General features: G+C 34.6%; 1 protein-coding gene across 1 annotated transcript in view; it reads left to right on the plus strand.

Annotated features, from left to right (window-relative positions):
• LOC117108702 (F-box/WD repeat-containing protein 1A-like) overlaps positions 1 to 15,335 on the plus strand; it is a 33,436-nt gene that overhangs the window by 8,932 nt on the left and 9,169 nt on the right. Inside the window, exons 3-7 of the mRNA XM_033250817.1 lie at positions 1,334 to 1,520; positions 6,300 to 6,393; positions 7,602 to 7,739; positions 10,737 to 10,855; positions 14,699 to 14,804. Coding sequence (XP_033106708.1) covers positions 1,334 to 1,520; positions 6,300 to 6,393; positions 7,602 to 7,739; positions 10,737 to 10,855; positions 14,699 to 14,804 — 644 coding nt within the window. The remainder of the gene's footprint in view (positions 1 to 1,333; positions 1,521 to 6,299; positions 6,394 to 7,601; positions 7,740 to 10,736; positions 10,856 to 14,698; positions 14,805 to 15,335) is intronic.

Here is a 15,335-nt window from a genome sequence, read left to right on the forward strand (position 1 = left end):
CATGACTAGCGCTACGAGGATTGGAAACGTTATATTTCCCCTTAGGGAAATATAACTTCGAAAAGTGACCAGTCTCTGACGTCACCGGATTGCACCCGCATTGCGCCTGTAGTGAATGCTAGTCGAGCGCTTCGAAAATGGCGACTTCAAATAAGTTTAAATCTCTCGACGAATTGGATGGAATTATTGACGAAAAGGATTCTGGGTGTACAAAATTTGTTGTGAATTCATCCGTTATGTAGGCCTACTGTACTCAGTGAATAATATATAAGACCAAGGAATCATTAATTAGGCCTACATGTAGGCCTACTTGCATTGAAAATTTCACAGCAACGGAGCTAAACGCGTTTCTCCTGTCATTCTATCCTGAGGTAAGGAGAGCAAACGGTGAAATGTACGCTAAACGATCAATGATAACGCTACGCTACGGACTACAGAAACATTTTTAAAAAGTGACGGTAATATTAAGTATTTTGGCTATGTAATATAATAGATATTGTGTAAAAGTTAAATAAAAGTTCTTGATATTTAAAGTATTGTTCAGTTAATTATTTGCATCTATTTTTGGCTATGTAATATAACAGATATTGCCTTGTCTATCGGTGTAATATAACATTTGATGTCACCTTGGGAATTATATTTTTCTCTCAGGACTATATTTTCCCTCGAAAAAATATAATTTCCTCTGGGATATCAAATGTTATATTACACCTCTAAGCAGGCAATCTGTATAATAATTTTGTGCTTTATTGTTATCAACTCTTCAAAAGTGACTCTGTGTACATATTTTTGGATGTTATTCGTTGGTCCCTGTAAAGCAATTACTGTACTGTTGTACCGTAGCACTTCAAACCATGTCTTACTTGCACTTATGTATATCAGAGCCTAGTGTAAGAGCCAGCTTTCCTGTGTGACACACTCAGGTTGTCTTTTATCACCAAACATCTTGGTAAACAAAACAAACGCTTAAAACAAGACACTACAGTATATCGATCTATAAACAAATGTTCTTAACTATACTATGATCGATTACCAATGTGATGATTACAATTACAGAGTAATAATGCCTCTTTCTTTATACTTAATTCCCTCCATGCTTACATGTAGTACAAACATAAGGAGTGAAATTGATACCTCAATCGTATTTTATGGCATAATGCTTAAATAAATGAAATAAAATCAACTGAAAACCTAGAACAATTCTTAGAATGCAGATTTTATGTTCCATTTATTGGGTTAATGTGAAATGCACTAAGACCCTGGCTTAGTGTTCTATACTGTAATTCTATATTTTATTCATTATTTGATTTCTTTTGTGTTGCTTGTATTACAGAGAAGGGCTTAGACCATATAGCAGAGAGTATCCTTTCATACCTAGATGCTAAATCATTATGTGCTGCCGAACTAGTCTGCAAAGAATGGTATCGCGTGATCTCAGACGGAATGCTATGGAAGAAACTAATCGAACGGATGGTGCGAACAGATACCCTATGGAGAGGGCTGTCAGAAAGGAAGGGGTGGTAAGTTTACCTGAATAAAATTATTTATCGGCTTTAAACTTGATATAAAAAACATTGAGGATGAATTATAAATTATAATTATAAAAATTTAATAAAAAAACCAAACAAGCAAAAACCTAAGCATTCTAAAAACCTCTCTTTTTTTTTTTCTTGCTTACATACTGAATTGTTTTTTATTTTCTTAATTGTCTTTTACCGGTTGCAGCGAACCGTTTATTGGCCCATCGGGTGCGTTTTTCGCAACTGGTGTGGCCCCTGTTCACAAGTGCACTCTATAAAAAAAATAATAATTGCAGGTTCGCTTGTACTTGATTTTAGGGTCAACTGTTCCACCATTTTGTTTTCAAGGGATGTTCTCTTTTGGGAGAGAATAGGCTATTATTCCGTTTATCTAGGTGAGCATCATCTCTCATAGACTACCAACATCACTTCTGACTTGTGTAATATTCACAGGTAGTGAAAGCGGTTGGCACAGTGATTATTGCTCAGGTTCTTATCCTGTACTATTTCATTTGCCGACTTGGCCAAGGCATTTTCAGTTTGTCTCACTCCACATAGGAGTACAAGTTTTTTTTTTAGAATGACATTGCAATATGCATATAATCAAATTGATGAAGGTCCCTAAGTATGCCAACTAGCTGATTTCCAATTAAGAAATTTGCACTGAAGGCTAGCTTAATATACTAATTTTCCAATTGTGAAAGTACAGTACATTAAAATCAGATTTTATGATTTATGTGCTTAAAAATTTACCTTCAGTAATTGGATTGGATTGGATTTATTCAGTGTAAACACCAAGGATAGCCCACGAAAGTCTAGAAGAAGCCTTATTTCCTGTGGGGTCCTTCTGGTGGTGATTGGGCAGTACATCGGTAGACAATCCCCTACTCTTTTCCGAAGAGTGTACTGCGTTCTTTAACGTGCACACTGGACCAACGGCTTAAACGTCTCATCTGAAAGACGGTGCGCTATTGTAACTTGTATTTCAGCCCTCTAACTGAAACACAATGAGAGGCAGCGATGGGAATTGAACCATGGACCTAGAGATCTCCACGGTTCAGCACACACACAGCGGCTACCACCAGATTAGCCGACTGAGCTAAGCTGCTCTCTCATGAGAAAGGTGGGTTTTCACAAAGGTGCACTTACACAAGATGAAGGGGCAACACATGGTGGTTGCACAGTATCTGTACTGTACACCTTGAAAATGGGCCTACTGTATCCGATGAGGATGGGTGTGTACTGTACTGTACAAAGCTTAAAGATGGGGTACCTAAATTGGTGTGCGTATACAGTACTGGACAGTATTATTGCAAAAATCACAACGCATTTTACCCGTTGTCGTTGCGTTGGCATTGCGTTGAAATGAGCGTTGAAAGTTTGTTGTTTATTTAACAAAGGCGTGTTTGTGCCACTTTATTGTTGATAGTTAATTCAACAAACTCTAGCCTATCTAGCGACGATGTTACAATGATTATCAGTAAACAACATTGATTTATTTTGGAGACCGAAGTTATTCATGAATATTATAATGTTTAATCCCCAAAAATAATTAAATAAATGTGTACTTGGGTATGGGCATTTTTTAACTGAAGATTAGGTTGTATTGTAAACACAACGGCAAATGACATTGCCTAGGAACGGGGTGCAATAATGTAGGATTGATTGGAAGACAAGGTCTAGCAGGCCTACAGTATATCCTATGCAGCACTCTAGATGTATTAGTAGATTTATTCGAGGAGATATATTGGTGAGTCCCTTTGGTTTTTTTCTTGTTTCTTTCTGTTTTTTTTTCTTTTATTAAGTGGAGTATCCAGACTGCTCATGTAGTATGTGACAACCTCATAATATTCATCGTCAAAAACAAAATAGGCCTGGGCCTAGGCTATCCTACACGGAATCCTACAACTCGGCTCCAATCCAACTACCGACAGTAACAAATCTTGAATTTATTACCTTATTTCTTTACAATTATGTAAGTTCGTAATAAACAAACGTCTATTTTGTAAGTGCCTGTTTATTTAGAAACTGTTAATACAACACTTTGCGTTGAATTCTGAATAACAATTTCTGAGCTTTCAACGATGTGAACAGTTTCAACAACCACGTCCAATGCGTTGTCAACGAAAATGCCAATGCGTTGTCAACAAAAACGCAACAGGTTGAATGCGTTGGATTTTTGCAATAATACTGTCCAGTACTGTATATTGCCCTGCACACTGACGACAGGCCTACACTCAATGAAGATGGGTGTTATGTTGTACACCTTATGGGCATACAGTACAAGTCCTGCTGAAGATCGGTGTATGCTCTACTGTACTCCTTGAAGATGGCCCTACCTAATGAAAATAGGCAGCATGGTACAAAAAAGGGTTATATAGCCTCATTCAACCCAAAATTATGCTAATAGTGTAAAGCAACAAAATAGTGTAAAAGAAACAAAATACCTATAAATAAATTCACATGTGTGCAGTATTTCAGCTTTTGCTTTTTGAAAGGCAAACCAACATTATTCTACCGTCAATGTTTCCTAAATCCACTAAGCTGTTGTACAGTTCGTAGACCCTTCTACAATAATCTATAATAAGCTTAAAAGTGCACATCAATAACCAGTGGTATTAAACGGATATGTTCGTCTAAATCACTTGTTAATAAAACATGGCTGGATGAAAACAATTTTATGTTTATTCAATGTAACCGGTAAGAATGATACTTCCTTAAGCTTTGGATGACCTTATAGAAGGATTTGTACATGCTAATGTATCACATCCTAATGAGAATATTAGTCACATACACAGTAAATATATTAGTTTAGAAAAATTATTTTCGATGTATAAGCTGCTGTATGTAATGTACTGTACCATTTTCAGTGGTATTACAGTAGAACCTCGTTTTTACGTACCTCAGTTATACGAACCCTCGGTTTTACATACGCCTCGTATCGACGATGACGTCATCAAAAAACCTGAAAATATTCAAAACAAACAGCCCTTTTCAGAGGAACCATAAGTAAAAAGACTATAACAATAAACTATAAAAATAAACAAACCATAATGCAACGTATTTTCATTAAACAGCAACGTTGATTGAGTCTGATATCGGGTTGTTGTAATCTAAAACCACGTAAACTGAATGAGATAAACAACTTCCGATGGTGCTCAAAATAATTGCTTTCCTCCTTAGCTTTGTGTGGCAAACCATGGAAAATCTTGTCTGGTTGAATTTTTTTACACAAAGCTGGGTAGACATAGTTTCGTACACGAATGCTAATTGGTTGGCTCGCCCAGTGCATTGCACATGGTTGCTGTCTCACGTACATGAACGCTAATTGGTTGGCTCGCCCAGTGCAGCGCACATGGTTTTAGTTTGTCTCAACAGGCCCAGACAACACTGCAGCTCTGTTTAGAATAGGCATGAAGGGGAATTCCCAAGTTATGCCTTTGTCGTATAGGTAATCTTACAATATTTTCATCTTCTTCTAGTTAAATAAAAGATATAAAGTGATGAATTAATACACTAGACACATGGTTTTATTTGAACACTTTATTATGACATCGTAAAGTGATGAATAAAAACACTATCAAATGGTTTTATTCGTAGGCCTAGAGGCTAGGTCTGGCCTAGGTAACATCGTTCCTTCATACATACGTTTAATGAGCGTTACGTACATATTAGGTCAAAGGTTACCACAAATTTAACCCAAACTCTATTTTACGAATCCTCTGATTTACGTACGCCCTCTGGTCCCGTACCGTACGTAAAATCAAGGTTCTACTGTACAAATGTTTTGTAGAGTAAAAATTCCAATGATGTACCTGGAGAAAATTTCCTGGGTGAAAATGGCTGTTTAGTAGAACAGGGATTACAGTACAAATAAGGACAAAAATGTTGTCAGAAAAGCACAGTGACATTTGAAAATCAAGCTTGGTTGTTTTGTTAAGGATGTTTTTTTACTATGGGCCTACAGAACAGTAGACTAGGACTTATTCAAGGCTAGTTTTCGTTGCTTATAAATCCATGGATTATTGCAATCCATGGTTTAATCAAATCTTGAAAAGTGACCTGTTCAAACTATAATAATTTGAGGTACTTTAGACTCTTTGGTAAGAAAAACATATTTTTCCAAAACTGGCTGGCAATTGATTTTTTATATTTGTTTTCGCAATGGGAATTGTAGCTTAGAATTCAAAGCCCAGGTACTGTGTATTTAAGGCAAAAGTAGAGTACTATAGTACAGTACATGTATTTATTTGTAATAATTACATTACATTCTCGTAATACTGCTAGTTATTTTCCAGTTTTTTTAATACAATATGTTATTAATATATTGAAATCAACACACCACACCACTCAGTAAGCTTCGCTTCAGATTTAGTCCCAATCATCCAACACCTCATCAAGTAGAATTCACTATTTCACCTCGAACCATGTTGTACAGTTTGCCCTCCCATTCCAGACCACTTTTAAGGACCTGAAAATTTGGGGTAGTCTTGCGGTTCGGTCTCACTCGATTAGCTTTGTGCTAAAAGATTGATGATTGTTATTTGGTTTTTTGGAATAGACTTGGTCTTGAATTAGAGGGATTGAGGAATCAGAGGGTTCTCGAATTGCAGGGTGCACCGTATTTGTATCTCGCTATAGTACTACTGTAACAGTGCTATACAAATTTCAAGTAAAGGAAGGAAACTATTTCATCTGAATAACTCTTGTAAGAATTTTTTATTTTGTCATTTGAATAACATGTTTAATCAAAAATTGTGATTTTCTTGTTTCTACTAGGTGTGCGTATTTGTTCAAAGGAAAGCACGGAGAAACTCCAAAACCAAACTCATTTTTTCGGACATTGTATCCTAAAATTATAGGCAATATTGAGGTGAGTTTATTCGTCTTGTATTATTGTTTTACTTGTGTTGTCTAAATTCCTTCAATAAATTCAATTTAATTGAAGATGGCTGTGCAGGATGCCACGCCTTAGTCTAATTATATTATTAAGGATAGTTACGACAGAGATGGTCAACTTTCTCATTCTTTAGTAATTACCGAATGATTATTGCAAGTTACGGATATTTCCTTTATATGGAAAAACGTCCGGACTCAAATTTGTTTTAATGTATTCAGAGTTGATTGCAGTAATGTGGTTATAATATATTTCAAGTACAGTAGGCCAATCAAAGGTATATTTGCTGCTATAAAAATGCTTATAATTGTTTTTGTACATTTAATTAAAAATTGAGATAAACTTTTACAATTATTTATAAGCTAATCGTGACATCATCAAATCTACCTCCATTGTTATTTTCTTATCCTGAAGCGTTCAGTAAGTTGTTGATATTGAATGCATTGTTTTGCAAATTGTGAGCAAAGAATCAAACAAACACTGCTTTTGTTATTCTGATACCGTGATACTGTCTAATCCTGCATATATAAACAGTCTGGTTCCACCTGCATTTCAATGTGACTGCATTTGTTTGTACATATGCATAAAAAACAAACTCGACAAAATCACAAAAATACTCTTTTTTTTTCTGTTGAAAAAACCATGGTATTTAAATTAATGAAAAATTTGGAAAAAGGAATATTTGAGGCCTATTTTAGTATCTCAAAAAGATTGGCAATTTAATAGAACCTTTGAGCAATAATTTCTAAGTAGCATCCTCTAGTGGCTAGGCCAATTTGAGCAGAGTGGGTAGGATGAAATTTTTGTCCGCTCCCATGAAGAACTCTGACCGGTGTACAAAAATTGACCTGAAAAAAAAAATCAGTAATTTGTAAACCTGTTTTCAAAGAAGTGCATAATTTGTTTATTACTGTACACTGTATTTGCAAAACCTTGAATTGATGACATGTCATTTTACAGGTCTTCCTAATTAACAGCCACCCCAATTAAAGACCACTTTCCTATGGTCCCATATTAAATGTCTTTTATCTTTATTATTCTAATTAGAGACCAAAGCTGTTAAAAACTAATGGAAACCCCAGTTTTATTGGAGGGAGACCTGTATATATATATATATATATATATATATATTTTTTTTTTTACTTTTTTTGTAAAAGAAACATAAATTGTTTATATTTTTATAGTTAATTGAGAACAATTGGCGATGTGGATTCCATGGTTTACACAGGATTCAATGCCAGAGCGAAAATAGTAAAGGAGTGTATTGTCTACAGTATGACGAGACAAGAATTGTTAGTGGGTTAAGGGACAACACAATTAAGGTAAGAATATATTCATCAAATTAGTAGTAGTACTAATCCATAAATTATCCTGAAGACATTATAAATTCACAGTGGATTAAAATGTTATTGATGGCTATATAATAATAATATAATAATAATAATAATAATTTATTAGAACTTATGAAATACGAATACGAAGAACTTTATTGCAATCCCTCATTCAAAATTGAAGTTTAACAAAAGGGGAGAAAAACATTACAAAACAACTTCACAACCCCACTAAACACATAAATATTCTACAATAAAGGCATTATAATTAATTAGGCAACATTAAGTAAAAAATTCAAGTACAAAAATAAATAATTCGCTAAATAATTAAAATTTAAATGACATTTAATTTACAATTAGGATAAAAAATTATTGCAATAGGAAATCTATAAGAAAATTCAGACCGACACCTAAACCAACCAAAAGACCGGCTTGCGAAAAGTAAAAGGAAAAACTCATTTAAAAAGACCTCGCCAGAGAGGAGGGCCCGGGTGTACAGGGATGACCTACCAGTTATTGAACAAACCAGTATTTGTTATGAAATTCTTCAAACGCTCGATTTTTATTCTAGGGAGAGAAAATTCACGTTGACATCTTAGGTTGTAATGCTTCTCCCTAGCTTTAGGCAAAAGATGATTTAGCCTATGCGTTGAGATTTTGAGCTTCTGGAAATAGTCCCTGCACAACCGGGTGCGCCTCTCTGACAATAAAGGGATACTTAAAAAGGACCTTGCACATTCGTAACTAACACCAGGTAAAATAACCCCTATAGCCCTACTTTGGATTTGTTCAAGCTGTTTACTCTGTGTTTCAGTGATACAAGTTCCCCAAACTGGAGTTGCGTATTCTAAAACGGGACATATAACAGCAACATAATAGCGAATCATACCCGGGACACATAGGCCAGATCTACGTAATCGTTTGAGGAAATACAATCTGGTATTACCCTTGGAAATCATAGTATCTACTTGCAATTGCCAAGACAGGTCACTCGAAATATTAAGTCCTAAGAGTTTGCACGAATTAACGTTGTTAATTATACTGTTATTAATACTGAGAGGGTCAAAGTTTGATTTATTAGATTTGCAGCTAATTAGCATTTCAACAGTTTTATTGGTATTGATAACCATATGATTATCAAGAGTCCAATCATCAAATGAACTGCCATATCAAGACTTGACTGACTGCCATATCAAGAATTGACTGGAGCCCACTAGATCTGTCTCTGCCAATGCGCTCATAGACGGTAGTGTCATCCATATATTTGATGCACGACACTCCGGCCATGAGGTCATTGACAAAGAGAATGAAAAGTATGGGCCCCAGCCAAGAGCCTTGTGGTATCCCCCCATTCAAGGAAACCCAACTAGAAAAAACAGATCCAAGCTTAATACGCTGCTTTCTGTCACAAAGGAAAGATGCCACCAACTTCACCTTTGTATCAGTTGCATACTTCTATTGTGAAGAGTACGTCTAAAAAAAACACTAAATAATAGTTACAAAAAAGGAAATAAAGTATGTTTGTGTGTATACAAGTATGTTTGTGTGTATACACATACAGGTACATCATATACTGTAGTATTAAAGGTGTACATAACAAAACATACACATACACAAAATATTACATCTACTAGGCATCTAAAACACAAATTTTCAGATTCCTGTCTGTCAGTTTTAACATACATTAGTACAGCACATAGTTATGGATATATTAATTTCAATAGTAGTTAATCCGTAAATTATCCTAAATTTTTGGGCCATAAATGAAATGTATTATAAAATCACAATGTATTAAAACTTCACACAATACAACATACCGCTTCCCTACAAATATTACTTACTACTAAGTATCGAAAATATATATTTTCAGATTTATGTCTGTCAAATTTTACAGATAAGTATGTTATCTCGCAGTCAACAGTCATAATACAGAATATTAATTGTTTGATAGATTTGTCTGAATCTGAGCGTACAGTACTCTTACAGATGTTCAATTTTGGCAAGTTTGACAAACGAAATGTGATGGTGTCTGCCAGACTTGAGCAAATTCGTTCAGAATTGGCAAAGTTATTCAGTGAGCGTCTGTTGCAAGCTTGCGGATATCTTCTGTAAAAATCACAATAAAACATGTGTGTGTTTCTGCATTTATTATGAGTCCTGGATTTAGTTTTGGATCAATATAAAGCAATACATGTTTTACACTAAGTCAGGCCTTGAGGCTAAATCATGATTTTTTTTAGCACCAGTAATGACCATCATGATCATTGAAGCTAACCTCTGAAGGAAATGTATCCTCCAATAACATGGAAGATCATTCTTTAGAATTTATAGACTGAGAATGCTCAGATGGTATGAAAGAGAAAAGAGGAATTTAGAAAAAGCATATGAGAGTCACCATCAAAGTGATTTATAATAATAAAGATGGTAGTGATAAAGAGAAAAAGAGCAATTCTAATCAGAAAACATTAGCTTGCTATGTAGCTTGCTTCGGTTGGAGTCTGATTTATAGTACCCATGGCTGCAATATGTTTTTATAACGTGCTTTAGCATACAAGTTCAGCCGGTCTCACACATTGCGATTTTTGCTTACGGTAAGCTGCGCTACAACACGCTCAGCTTAAAATTGTCTGGTACACAGGAGTTGTCAAGTTGTAAAAGATATGTATCACAAAACAGGTGGTCATATGGAAGCATACAATACCATAGAATTTTGAACATGTTAAAAAAATTGTAATCATAAGTGTTGTAGCGCAGCTTATCATAAGCAAAATCGTAACGTGTAAGACCGGCTTTAGTATGTGTATATTTATCTAACACCCCAATGTTATATTGCAAAATGTACTCGACGTTTAAAACCACCTCAAATCCTCGCTCGCATTTCAAAGTAATGTACTGGAAAATTACCTTTATCATGTTTGTTTGTACTCGAATACTAAATTAATTTGTAAATTTGTAACTTGACCTTATTTCATTTTGATCTTACTGTAGATCTGGGATAGGAATACATTGCAATGTACTCAAGTACTAACAGGGCACACCGGTTCAGTTCTGTGCCTTCAATATGACGACAAAGTCATCATCACTGGCTCGAGTGACTCAACTGTTAGGTAAGATGCATTGACTAATGAGTCGCAAACTGCAAGAAAATCACTTAAGCAAAATTAGACTCCAGGGATTTTGATTTCACGATAGATTATCTATTGTATAGCAAATTAGCATTTGTATAGTCTTATATGGTTGCTAGCAACTAACTGCGGAGGAGGGAGGGACAGAGATAAAATTTCATTTTTATTAGAAATCATCATTATTGACGGGCGGCGGGTTTGTTTAGTAGTCTCGCCTACTAATTAAAGCTAATACATCAAAGAAAGATTTAAATCCCATGATAAGAGTTAACTCTGAGTCGTGAAGCTTAGTTTTGAGACTACCAATGAAGTTTTTACACATGAACATTCGTGCAAACGAATACGTGTACACATATGTTTAGCTATTCGTAACGGTTTGTCGGAATTCTGTGTTTTTCACAATCACAGCGCAATTCAAGTGTAGGCCTTAGCCTAGCCTAGGCTATAATACACCGTCACCTTTTCTCATCATGCTTCTTAAAGTTATAGTATGTAAGGTTTTGGAAATTGAAATTGAAAATGGTAGCTGAGTAATACTACTTCCCAGAAGAATTAGTTCTTTTGTGATAAGCCCTATCGTTTATGACCCAAAAATGCTTGGCTAAAATAAGCTAGGCCTAGGATACACGAAAATCCCGACACCACCAAGGTCCAAGCACCAAGTTTTTGGTACCCTAAAATGAGATGCATTCAATCATAATTTGCGGTCTTCAAATGTCGTACGTATTCAAAAATACATTTATTTTTTACACTTACTATAAAATATGAAAAAAAAAACGAAGATCTTACTAAAAATCCAAAATTGTCCTACACATTTTAATAGCTAACTTTTATTTTGTCGTACGTATTCAAAAATACATTTATTTTTTACACTTACTATAAAATATGAAAAAAAAAACGAAGATCTTACTAAAAATCCAAAATTTGTTTTGGAATACCATGCTTCCTTTTTTCTTTCCTTTTTTTTTGCTAGGCCCTGTCCTCTGTGTTAGCAGCATTATTAGCATTAGCAGTTTGTTTATGGAATCAGCTGTAAATTGAAATGGTATTTTATTACATCTTGGAGATTGCAGTAGATTCTCTTTAGTGAGAAAGTATAAAAACAATATTCATCATATTTTTATTGCTTATCTATCTTTATCTTTACCCTGTACTTTTAGATGAATAGGGACTTAGGGAGACATTGAACCAGAAACAATGACTGTAGACAAAAAAAAAAGTTTGAATTGTGATATTACATGTTCTTACCTGTGGACAAACAACAGAATACTATGTGATTTGTCATAGATTTTTTGTTGACGTAGTTAATACTAAATATTTTGGGCCTCTTCTAACTTTATAATCTTTAATATTGATATTGTTTATCTGTACCCTTTGCTATAGAGACTTTGGGAGTCATTGAACCATAAACTGTATGACTATAGACAAGTAAAACAAGTTGAATAGTGATATTGCATGTTGTTATCTGTGGACAAACAGAATACTATATGTGATATCAGATTTTTTGTTGACATCAGTTAATAGTAATTAAATAAGTCAATCATGACATCATTGCTCCCAATGTTATTTTCCTATCCCAAACCATGCACTAATTGTTCATTAGTGCATAATTTGCTTGTATGTACCTATACTTTGCAGACCCTCAGGAATTTCTTTCATGCATTATTCATATAATGATTTAATATAATACACAACTATACTACTGTAATTGTGTAATATTGTGTAATATTATCAGACATAGGAAATACAGTAGGTCTGTTCTATCTTTGTATTCTACTAAAATGTACAGCTCGTACTCCTGTAAGAAATTATAATTGATTTTAAATCTGCATACAAATTGATTTAATGGTCTATCATATAGCCTAACTTTGATACCATTGATTTAATCCTCAATTAATGTGATAATTTGGTGGTAAATATGGGATGTATGATAAGAAGATGGAAGAGCCACGAGGAAAGGATCAATTTGGAGAATGAATCATCTGCTGCTCCTCCCTTTGTACAATTAGGCTTAAAGTCTTTTGTTAGGGTGTGCTGGATAGGTAGCTTATATAATTAATAATGATAATAAATTATTACTTATTTATGTAGTTCTTAATTTAATTATGAACTTATGTGATGCAGTTATGTAAAGGGTATGCTCTAGGTTACTATTTAATTGGTGAGTTATCTGATTATGTGTGCGTATATTAAAGCATCATAATTGAATTGTTATGAATTATCGCCACAAACCTGAATACAGTAGTCGCCAATAATATTGTTACATTTTCAGATATTAACTTAAACAATATTCTGACTGTGCGCTGCAATTCTATGATCTGAGCATGCTCATTAAGATGTGGCAATGACCTGACCTCTAGTCACATGATCTAATGATTTATCACTATGACAGTGTCTAACCTTGAACATTTCTAATTTATCAAATATATTGTATTAATTTTTTTCATTGCAATATTCAATGCTATCTGAAGGATGTTGCTTAAATAAATGTTCTAAATTACAATAATGAAATAACAATGTAGAATATTATTGATATAACTGTATCAGAAATATGTTGAAAAAAATATTACCATCACTTATGAACTCACTGATATCAGTGGCAGAGTTAAGAGGTGGGGAAGCTGGCCTGGTGCCCCCTCCCTATTAATTTAAAAAAAAAAAAAAAAATGAAATTATATTCAAATTTTAAATCTGAAGGCTGAGAGTACCATCTGTGGTCATGTAGACTAGAGATGCCATAATCATAAATTTTCTTACCTCACACCCAACCATGGTGGGATTGAGGTAGTTTATACCCCTTCCACGTGTGAAAGTCCCTCCCTAAATACACATTCCTGGATCTGCCATCGTTTAGAAAACTAAATTAGTCAGTGTACTTATTATACTGTAGCTTCGTAGTATACCAAAAAAATGAAGTAGTAAGCAAATAATAGTGGATGAAGGATAGGAATTTAAGTGGTATACATCAGACCAATAATTAAGCTTTGTTTAGTATTTTACTAAGTCTCAAATTATTATCTCCAGACAGCCACGTGATCATGATTAAAAGCTTTTGAATTTGTTTTATCTCCGGAACTGATCATGTTACCTGACATGTTCAATTAATTTACTTTTACATGAATTACAAAAAAAAATGATGTTTAAAAGAAGTTGTATTAGTTAGATGTTATTGGTTTAAACTGACAGGAGTAAGAAGAATGCAGAAATTCACTCTAAATCCAGGGTCATGGGTTCAAATCAGCATTATATGTTTAAAATTGGTCTTTGAATGATGTTCCTAGAATAAGTAGATCGTAGAATGAGCATTTGAAATTTAGATACCATATTTATTCGAATAAATTCCCCCAGGCTTTTATTGTTGAAAAGGGCTTTTCTTGGATGGAGGCATTTATTCGAGGGAGGTATTTATTTTTTTTTTAGTGTAAACGAAAACGTATACTGTATACTGAAGGTGTTGCTGCGTGTTCATAAAGACTAATTGATCCCAACCAGGTTAGAAAGAAATGTAATTCTGCTGGGTGGGGAGGGGGGAGGTGGCATTTAATCACAGAGGGCATTTATTCAAATAAATACGGTATATAAAAACCTGGTTTTGAGGAAATCAACCTCAAAGTTTAACTACTGTAACCTCTCCAAAGACTAGTAGAAATATGCACAGAGAACACTTTTATATTAAGAAAATTTAAAAATTAAACTTCTGAATTTTATAAAGTTTTTACTATTTTGTAGACAATGTGATCTCACCAACAATGCACACATTTTGTGGTGAGACCTCGCATTGTTCTGTGAGGGCAGCATATTAACTTATTTGTTGTTGCATTGCAGGGTATGGGACGTCGAGACAGGCGAGATGATGAACACCTTAATCCATCACTGCGAAGCAGTGCTTCATCTTAGATTTAGCAACGGAATGATGGTCACCTGTTCAAAGGTGAGATTCTAAAGCCTATTTTACGGTAGTATTGTCTAGTGCTAGGAAAGTGTGTGACCATGGGACCAGCAGTCGGAGGCATCTCACTTTCCACTTTTCAGAAGCATTAAAAAAACTCTTTTCTTCAATGTTGGGCTATTTAGGGTTGGGAGGGGGTACAGGATGTGAAAAAATTAACCATTTGGGGTCAGAGGGAGAGCCAATTGTATTGCAGCTTCGATTTTTAGTTCCTATGCATGTAATGCAATAGGAACTATTGTAATCACTCTGTCACATTTCTTTTGTTTTTTATTGTGTGTAGTATGTGTGTGCGTAGACATTTATGCAAATGCGCATGCGTCAAAGAAAAGTTTTCCGACATTTTGTTTTACATCGCGATGCGAAGTTCGATGTGGATTTTCTGCAGAGTTCAGTCGGGGCTCACGCTAACCGATCGGCAAGTCGGCATGCATGAAACTATTTTGGTTTTACGGCAAAAAATCAACTGCTGTGGCATAGGTATTTTGAAGAAGGCCTAAAATAAAACAAAAA

Source organism: Anneissia japonica, unplaced genomic scaffold, assembly GCF_011630105.1.
Source record: "Anneissia japonica isolate Jap-2015-1 unplaced genomic scaffold, ASM1163010v1 scaffold26_len2425191_cov177, whole genome shotgun sequence".
Classification (NCBI taxonomy): domain Eukaryota; kingdom Metazoa; phylum Echinodermata; class Crinoidea; order Comatulida; family Comatulidae; genus Anneissia; species Anneissia japonica.